The sequence below is a fragment of the Belonocnema kinseyi genome, chromosome 3 (genome assembly GCF_010883055.1).
Source record: "Belonocnema kinseyi isolate 2016_QV_RU_SX_M_011 chromosome 3, B_treatae_v1, whole genome shotgun sequence".
Classification (NCBI taxonomy): domain Eukaryota; kingdom Metazoa; phylum Arthropoda; class Insecta; order Hymenoptera; family Cynipidae; genus Belonocnema; species Belonocnema kinseyi.
In genome coordinates this window covers 18,082,931-18,093,444 of record NC_046659.1, presented here as the reverse complement: position 1 = coordinate 18,093,444, position 10,514 = coordinate 18,082,931, and the positions used below count along the sequence as shown (strand labels likewise).

Here is a 10,514-nt window from a genome sequence, read left to right as displayed (position 1 = left end):
TTAACAACCACACGTCGCGTATTTAAAGGGCGATGACCAACTAATATTCCAAGATTGAGCAAGCATAGAGTTACTTAAAATCGAGCTAGACCGAATCTAGGTGCCGAGGCAAGCGACAACTAAAGTAGACGAAGAATTACAATCCGCGACAATTAATTTCTTACAATTAAACGTAGAAGAAGAGGGAATGACTCTAGGTTTCATTAACAGGAGTAATGAATTTGTTAAATTGCGTCAAGGTACAAAAATTGGAGACTCAATGCTTGAACTTAAAACCGTACCCGAGTTGACCCCCAGAACCAAAACGGTGATATCGAACGAGATAATTACCGGTAATAAATTTACGAATGGTCAACGTGAGTCGTTGATTTAGATACTAAATGAGAATCGACAATGTGTTGCACAAAACCTAAGCGCGTTAGACCATGCTAAATTAATCGATATGGACATAGTTGAGAAACCAGGATCCATTCCTGTATTTTCACAACCCTAACGCGCGAGAGGCGACGAGCGCGAAACAATTAAGAAAATAGTTTAGTTCTACTAGTTCGAAGGAAAACCGGCAAGCCTCGTCTAGTAGTTGATTTCCGATGCCTAAATAGACAGACCTAGAGGATTCCGTATTCTCTACTCAATATAGACGAGTATCTCGAGGCAATATCCGGGGCAAAAATAATTGCGACCCTTTATCTGGCAAACGGTTATCTCCATCTTCTACTCAAAGTGGAAGCGCGACATAAGACTGAGTTTATAACACTAGATTGTACGGGTGAGTTTACACGTACTTTGTTCGGACTTATGAACGCCCCTTTCTATTTCTCCAAACTGATGGAACTGGTCTTGAGTCGATTTAGAAACAAGATTCTATTACTTTACCTGGATGATATCATCATTTTTTGCCAGAATTGGAGAAAACTCCTAGAGAAGCTAAAATTAGTGCCAGATGATTTATCTAAAGCCGGACTGCAGTGTGAAGCTTCCTTGAACTAAGAAGTTTTTTCGACGGTTTGTACCAAATTAAAAGAAAATTGCCGCGCCGTTCTCTGCCCCAACACGTATGAATGCGAGCTTTAAATAAACTAAGTGTCAAGACGGAGCGTTTCGCGAACTAAAACGATTACTAACTACAAAACCGATAATACGAGTTTATTTGCCAAAGGCAGAGTTAACTAAATTGCACACTAATGTTCGATGCTTAGGACTGGGAGCTATACTGCTACAGGGGGATAATAAAAATGATGTAAGACTGGTCCATGCAATTAGCCGAAGGACTTTGGACATCGGATCGAGTTCCCCCTCGAGAAAAACTAGAGCTTCTTGCAGTGGTGTGGGCGTGCAAGACCGCGTGCATTTTGGCTCCCATTAAAGTTTATCGTAGTAACAAACTGCCAAGCATTAGTTTTCCTAAACACAAAGCGGAAGCGCTTTCCCGGGCTCCCATATCCAAAGAAAACGCACAGGATTTCGAAAAGATCGAAATGCTTGCGATAATGACTAGAGGAGATGAAATTCTATTACATCAGCCATCAGACGAAAGGACAAAGAGATTAATCCAAATTATGGAGAACCCGGACGTTGTTGAACAATTCAGTGCACTAAATCGAGTGATCAGTGATAGAGGAACGAGTTTCACCTTAGACAAATTTCGTGATTATTTTAAAAAACACGGGATACTAGCCGGAGAATAAGAAGGGAGCGAATCCGAAAGGGATAATAAATTAAAACAAATCGCGAGAGACAAGAACTCTTTAAATAGAAAACTACGAGGAAAGCAACCTACAAAGCATTGTACGGGTATCTAACTCGTTCTGAAGAAGGAGTAACTAGAGAATTAACCGAGAAATGTGAAATCTATCGAGATCCGAGGATAGCCTGCTAAGAAATAACTAGAAAAATCGAAAAAACTCAAAAAATATATAAAGAAAGATACGATGAACACCGAAAGGCTGGGGTAAAATATGAAATAGGTGATATTGTTTATGGTTGCCTAAATTCAGCTTCCACCGCGGAAAGCAAAAGTTACAGTATCTTTATGCAGGTCCATACGTAGTTACCCGTAAAATCCCGCTTGACACCTATGAGATTCAGCCTATTGTGGAATGCCGAAGATTAAAATATCCATTGACGGCCCATGTGAGCCAATTGAAGATTTGGCGAGGTTCCACAACAGAGAAAATTGGTCGAAATGAGATTGAAAGCGATTACGAAGAAGAGAGCGAGAATCACCTAACCGAGAACTCGTACAATCCTGAAGGTATCAAAGATTTAAGCAATAGTTTTTCGAATAAAAAAACCAACGATGTATCGATTAAGCAACGATCAAAGCGCACCGTGCGGAAATCTGCTTATTTACAAGTCTACATGTCATAAATCCACCGAAACTGTTCAGATATTCATCAAGGTCATGTGACCCGATGACCTTCGGGGTGATTCCAGGGTAGTGTAAACATGATGCATATCCAAACGTAAAATTTTGCGTTCTTTCGAATGACGGTGTCAAAAATAGGGGTTTCCATTTGAAAAATAAAAGTTGACCTTGAAATAACCTTGAAAGTCAACGACAAGGTCAGCTTCAAAGCCACCATTCAGATCAGAATACTCTATTGTAATGTGTATTTAATAAAAAAAAAGAAGCTTGAGGACAAGCTCAAGTAAGGTCGGCCGAATATTAGAGAATAAATTGCGCGCTGTGTGCTCTGAGCTTTAGGACGAGGAGGGAGAGGTGTGCGTGCGCAGGAAATGTGTGCCTCTGGAGAAACGGAAGGAGAGAGACGCTTTCGAGACGCGAGCGTGGCCAGTTGTGTTTTGAGTTGCTTAGAACTTTTCTGTGTTTAATAAACGGTTTACTTAATTTCTGAAATGACGAATACGAGTTTTCTAATTCATGGACCTGTCTCACTTCATTATTAGAGATCTTGTGAGTTTATTGCAAGTAGAAAACATGAAGCTTACAATAGAATTTTTGCAATGCCCTCTTTTACTGTCTTGATAGAGACATGAAACGATTTGTTGAAGGATATTCGGTTAGCCTCAAAAGCATCAAGCTTATAAATAATTTGTTCCACATCCTGTCCTTTTGGTATAGCCCTTAAATTCGCGGTTTCCAGCACAAGATCCAAAGTGACTGTCGACACTGCGTTCTTTGTTTCAACGAGTCGTTTACACTACGTTGCTTTTCAAAATCTGCTTTTTTCACGGTAAGGGTGCATTTCGGACAGTTCCAAAATTTCGGCTCATTAATAATGTTTTTGTACTCCTTGTCAGGCCAGTAAGTACAATTAAGATTATTGAGTCAGACTTGAACTTATGTTTATAGTACTTTCTCTCTTATATTATGTGAATGTAGGTATAAATTCAAGTTTTTGACTAAACGAGGACTGATTTTGAATAGATAAAATACAGATAAATAAGGAAAATATTTTTAGAACAAGAAAAAAACTTCTTTGAAGGGAATAGATAAAACACAACGTGCAGTAATTTTTTGCATTATTATTTTTTTTCACTAAAAAATTTTTATGTTTACGTATACAAATGTTTTTAACTTAAACAAAGTATTATGCACCAATTTTTTCAATTTCATCGGCATCCTCAGCGTCCAAGTAATGAATTTTTTTACCAAAATGCTCTTCTATGGTTTTGCACAATTGCATAGACTGTTCACTATCTACTAAATTTATGGCTATGCCAGACTTTCCAAACCTTCCTGTCCTTCCTATTCGGTGCAAATAAGTTTCACAATCTGCTTTTCGATTCTGATCCATGGGTAAATCAAAATTCACAACGATTGTCACTTGTTCGACGTCAATACCTGCAATCAAAAAAGACCAATCAACTACTAAACTCTAAAAGAGTGTTTTCTTACGTAATTGAATGCGTTGAATCCAAACCGGCCTTCAGAACTTGGCCATCACATCAGATATTTCTGATATATGGGGTTAAATTGGCCACAATCCACGATTGGGCTGTCTTGATCACAAATGTCGAGGCGAATCAAATGTTTTCCCCCTTTACATATCACTAATTGTACTATGCGATCATTTTCTTCCACTTTCAAACCTGCTTTTTAAAATACGTGATTCTTAACAATATGCACTTTTTAGCCATTTTCGAGAAAAAGCACATTAAAAAAACTCCACGCATGTCACATGGACGATACGGCGAGAGTCTTTTAAATGTCGGTTATATTGGAATTGAATGTAATGGGATAACTTGAACGAACAACGAACAGATTGTTAAAAAATATAATAACTTATTAGGTTGCAAGGCACAAAGATGTTTATGGATTGGCTTGCTTATAGCACTAACGAGATTAGCATCGATCCTGGCGAATCATAAAATTCCCTAATTAGTAAAATTATGAAATGTGTCCTAACATCAAGCCATCCTATAAGTTTGGCTCGACCTCAAATAAATTATTTAAAAAATGTATGACAATTTTAAAATGAATATGAAAAGAATAATAAAATAAACTCTCAAGTTTTCTACTAATCCAAGCTTAAAGACGAATTAGCGCAACCGAAGCTATTTGGTAGTTTAATCGTGTTTCTTGGTCGAATTCTGATTCCGTTATCAATATCGGTTTTCGATTCTTCTGAAGATTCTTGAACATCGTTATTTTTTGTGTCTTTTTGATCTTCTGCTGGGTCTTTATTTCTCGGGTTGTCTCAGTCCGAATGAAATATGATTAAATCATCGGAATCACTGGCTCTCCAGATTTTTAGTTGGCTAGCCATAGCGTATATATCCGCGGGTAGCATTCTTGTAATAACAACGAGAGGTCATTTGAATTTTTCTATAAACTTTGTGGATTCTCCTGATACAGATGATGCATTCTGCATATAAATTATGTCTCCCATATCGAAGATGACATTTTTTCGAAGATGTTTATCATAATATGCATTATAGCTGGCTTGCGATTCTTTGATTTTTGTTCGCGTTTTGTCCTGGAATGTTTCTGACAAAAGGTAACGATCTTCATCTTCAATTGTAAGCTTCCCACTTAATCATTATCATGACTATTGGTGAAGCCATAAAGTAGCTCAAATAGCCTTAATCACTGATATGAGATTGATACTTTTTTGCATTATTAACACGTTTGCCTGTGGCGGCGAGTTGAGTTCCAAATGTGTTGAATTCCGGAGTTTTCGCAGAATTTACGAAATTCATCCGGCGAAAAAGACGTGCCCCTGTAAAAGATTAATCTGGATGGTACTCCGAACTGCATGATCATATCTTCTAAATCTGGAATGTTTATTACAGCCTTGGTGTACTTGAATTATTTTAGCATTATGAACTTTGTGATATTGTCCGTGATAACTAAAATATACCGATATTTTAGTGGAGTTATCGGTAGTGGTCCTTTATGATCGACGTGTGTAATACCGAAGGTTCGATGTTTTGGAGGAATTGGATGAATTTCGCCTACTTTGCGGCATCTTTTGGATTTTATACGTAGCCGATCAGGTAAAAGGTAAATTTATTTTTCATTTTTCGCAGTTGTATTTTTGCCCTCCGTTTTTAAAAGAATTAGTCGCTTTCGTGGCAAATTCTCATCTGCGTACTTGAATACAATTATTTCTTCGTCTGGTTTTACTGGATTTACTGTGGTCTTACTTAAAGCGTCGAGATAAGCCATTTTGCTTCCTGGTCGATCGAAAATGTCAAAGGTATACTTGCTTAATATATTCTTCCAACGAATAAGTTGCGGGTTTTTCGATTTCTGAGAATTTAAATAAATTAGTGATTGACAGTTAGTTATTACTAAGAATTTGATGTTTATTAGAAGTATGCGTAGTCTTGATAACGCCGAAATCATTAATTAATCTTTTTCATCTGTTCTTTTTTGTAAATGTATTCTCGCAAGTTTCCGAGAACTGATATCGGTATGCAGTTCTGTTTCTGCTTTTGCAAGTATTTTTGCTGCGAAGACTTCAGGCTTGATTTAAATAAGTAATTCTTAATAACATTAAAAATTACGAAAAATGCGAAAAAATATTTGACAATTTCTAAAATAATGAAATATATCCTTTGATCCAAACTCTTGAAATGCAAGCTACTAACTTGTTTTAGAGAAAATTTCGACTAATAAGTAGTCATTTTAATATAAGAATGGAGTTTAAACTTAACAATTACTAAAATAATTAAAAACAAACGATAATTAGTCGAGACTTTGTAATAAATTAAATGAGTTGCCCCCTTTTATATTTGTAAGCGAAATTGGAGTCATACTTTTTACATAAATAAGTTGATCTGGAAACTCCCTCAAGGTAGGTATAGGCGCCATCGAAAGTTAACATATGTAAAAAATCAATATATTAGCGTGCGCCCATAAAAAAGCATTTAAGTGTCCTATACATTTTTAATCAATAAATATTTTTTGGATTGCATCGGAAACAAATGAATTTCAAAATTCCGTAAGATAGTCGATGACAAGAATATTCCTTTCACTTTTACTGTTTCAATACGAATAATTTATTATTCATTTTAAAGATATTTTCTTTAAGGCCATGTCACAAGTATAACAGCTGATCAAGTCAGCCCTAAAATCAATATCTTTTCACCCACACTGAAAAATAAAAGTTTAAATAACGCGGAAATTTTTTCGGGAAACGTTAATAAATATAAAGGATCGTTTGTGGCCTTGCAAAGAGTTGGGGGATTATACAAAGTTTATTTATGAAAATAATGATTATCGACGAACGCTTTTAGGATTTACAGCAGAAGTTCGACCTCTAACTTTCTTTCGACCCGTGGAGGTTTGATGTAGTCTACTCGCTGCGATAGTGGTACACAGATGATACGTATGTCACACCACATTTTTATATTTGCATTTAAAATGCAAACATTAGTTTTTGCATTATTTGTGCATAATGTTCGTGAGCGATTTTTGTTGTTTTGCTCCACTTTGATAAATATAAGCCTCATAACTAGCCCATCGACAATATTGAAAATTGCTTGCAGGGTTTTACAGCACGGTCGGTATTTCTCCAAAATAGTAATAAAAAAAAGCGTTTTTCACCATTCTATTTATTTAGGACCAGAACACATTCCTGTATGCCTTCTATTTAGCGTGCTAAATTTTTAACACGATATCTCATTCCGTGTGAACGTAAGTTGGGAAAGAAAAGTACCGATCTAACTTCCACTTGCATTTTCTTCGAAATTTTTTTTCAAAATTTCCAATGGAACAAAGCAATTTAACAAGCCCAAATTTTAATTAATAAACGTGTTATGTATTGTTTTTATTTTAGAAAATTTTTTCTCTGGACCAACTTTTTCTTTGAATTATTGTATTTTCGAAATTGCTTTCTCTGGATATGGTTTGCAAACTGGCATTTGATCAGCCTCAAGAATTACATCTGAGTCAATTTAATGATATAGGTGTATCAGAAAGATATCTTGAGGCAATTTAGCTTGCCAAAATTGTAATTAATAAAGTCATTAGGGAGTTTTTTTTACTTTAGAAAATACTTTCTCCGACGTCATCTCAAAATTTCGTTTGATCAACCGATAATTAATATAGGACAACCTCCAATGGAAAAGATAACATTTGAAATAAAATTTACAGAATTGGTGTCTTCACTTCCAACAGCATAATTTAAAGTTGAACGAGGCCTCAAACAAATATATTAAAATAACATTTCGAGTAGCTTTGAATTATACTCAAACAGTCTTATTTTCTGATAAGATACCAATAATGTATGAATTTACTTTTCAGATCTGATGAAATACGTAATCATAGAATAATATCTAAAAAAAATTGGAATATAAATTCCGACCTAAAATTTTGCTTCTACATTCCTTTTCGACGCACTACTATCCTGAGCGATTTTTTAATTTATTTCAGTAGTTGATCAAACGAAATTTTGAGATGAGGCCCAGAGAAAACATTTTCTAAAATAAAAAAATTTCTAAAACTTTACAAATTAAAACTCGGGATTGTTAAAGCGCTTCGAAAATTTCTGGATACACCGATACCCTTAAAATTACTTAAAATTGATTTTAGGGGCTGATGAAATGCCAATTTGGAAATCAGATCCAGATATAGAAATTTCGAAAATAGTATAATAAAAAAATTGGAATGTAAATATCGGCCTAAAATTTCTCTTCTAGATTTATTACTGATACAATCTTATCACCAACAAGTGTTCAATTAATTTTATTGGTTGATCAAACCAAATTTTCAGATGAGGTCCAGAGAAAACATTTTCGAAAATAAAAAAGTCCCTAAAAACTTTATTAATTATAATCTGGGCTAGTCAAATTGCTTCGATTTTTTTTTATACACCGATACCCTCAAAATTACTTAAAACTGATTTTAGGTGCTGATAAAATGCCAATTTGGAAATCAGATCCAGATATAGCAAGTTCGAAAATAGAATAATTTAAAAAAATTAGAATGTAAATATCGGCCTAAAATTACTCTTCTAGATTTATAACTGGTACAATCCTATGAACAATAAGTGTTTAATTTTTTTTATTGGTTGATCAAACCAAATTTTGAGATGAAGTCCAGAGAAATCATTTTCTAAAATAAAAAAATCCCTAAAAATTGTATCAATTGAAATTCGGGCAAGTTAAATTGCTTCGAGATATCTTTTTTATACGCCTATGCCATTAAAATGCCTCAGATAATTAATTTTAGGCTGATCAATCCCCAGTCTTGGGATAAGGTCCAGAGATAACGATTTTTCAACAATGTTGATTAAAATGCACCAATTCTATCTTCATTTCCTGATGTGTATTTCTCCTAGGATCGATCTGTGTAAAAAACAATGGTAATCAAATTTTAAATTCATAAATAATGTTCAACCTAATAAACTAATTAACAAGTAATGATTGTTAAATTGTTAATAAATAATTATTATTTAAATTATTACTGTCGACACTGTCAGTGATAAACATACAAAACCACCAAACATTTCTTTGGTAAAGAATAATCAATCGAAAGTATAATAAATATGCCGGGCCAATCTGTCATTATTTCAAGGTTATGTTCGGATTCACCTGTTTGCCTTAATCGCTGTAAGTAACTGTAGTTAATCTCAATTCATAGTTTACACATGTAATATTTCATTCACTTTATTTAAAACTTATCCTGTCTATTTATAACATACCTGTTCTTATGCCGTAAATAAGCGGTAAACACAATTCACTCTTCGCCCACTGGAAATGCAGAATATTATTACTATTTTATAGTATTTGTGATTCAGCAGACATTCCATAATGTTATTGGCACATAAAAAAATTGACGTTTACTTCTCTGTTTCACATGTCTCATTTCATTATTAATTAAACACTTTTATGATTTGTAATTACTATGTAATATAACCTATATTGTTTTGACACTTGTGTCCATTTGAAGTTTCGAACGCAACCATGGAAACGATGACAAACTTGATCCGAAGATACACGGACTTGACCAAATGGCCGATCCGAATGCAACTTTAAAGGCGCGAAATGTGAAAATAACCCTGTATAATGCCTTCTCACCTGTTATTGTGCAATTCGGGTAGCATTCGATTCGCCATGTATATAAACCCCAGCGTGTAGAGGGAATAACCAATCACACTGCTTACTTACACGAGCTCTTTTGTGTTAGTGCGATTTAAACGCGTTCGAGACTGCCAGTGATGTACCGTATGCCCATTTGTAATCTTTCAAGCCTCGCTCGACGAAAATTTTTATAATATTAATCAAATTATACATTTTAGCTGCACAAAATAATTGACCGATAATAAAATATAATAATATAAAGGAAAAATCACCAAAAGTCGTTGACAATTCGGGTTTGAGGTTTTAAAATTGCACTTTGAAGATTTCCCCAACCCCGAAAGGGGTTTCGCGGTTGTGGTATGTGTATTTACTATGCATATTTTCTAAAAAAATCGGTTAACTGCTACGAAATAAAAGTAAGGTAGTTCAACAGCCGACATGAATTTAACAGGAAGACGGCTCAGCTGTTTGCGCTAATAGCTCAGCCGTACTTGACCGTACTACCAAGAATGCACTGTCGGTAAACTTCGCATCCGTCTTTGTGGGATTTTAAATAAGAACAAAAATGCAACTTGGGTTCTTTTTTTTGTAATTGTTTATTGATATGCCTTCCTTGGTCTCGGAATAGGAAAACTGTGGTCAGTGATAAAAGGGTGCCGCCGTGAACTCTCTGATAATAATCGATAATATTTTTTCAATAAAAAAAATTATTTATTGTATTGTATACATATATTGTTGTGTTTTCACGTTCAAAGAACATGGAAATAGCGCATTACGTAGAATCGTATAAACAAGGTAAGTATTGTACAACCTGTTCTGGCTTTATAGAACACCAATATTAATCGTATTGTCAAAATTTAAAACGCCCTTCGAAAGGGACACTCAGAAACCTCACAAAAATTTCCTATTGCTAGAGAAAAAATTACGAGGGTGGATTGATAAGTTTCCGGCCTGACCAAGAGATGGCGCCACTAGGCCTACCTTGAGGTGGCGTTCTATAGTACCATCCTTAGATAGCT

The 10,514-nt window shown here is 34.9% G+C and overlaps 1 protein-coding gene across 1 annotated transcript in view; it reads right to left on the bottom strand.

The window, feature by feature from the left end:
* Nucleotides 1-3,519: 3,519 nt before the first annotated feature.
* Nucleotides 3,520-10,514, bottom strand: part of LOC117169168 (DEAD-box helicase Dbp80) — a 260,485-nt gene continuing 253,490 nt past the window's right edge. Inside the window, exon 8 of the mRNA XM_033355394.1 lies at nt 3,520-3,808. Within this exon, the coding sequence (XP_033211285.1) occupies nt 3,555-3,808 (254 nt within the window). The 3' untranslated portion in view covers nt 3,520-3,554. The remainder of the gene's footprint in view (nt 3,809-10,514) is intronic.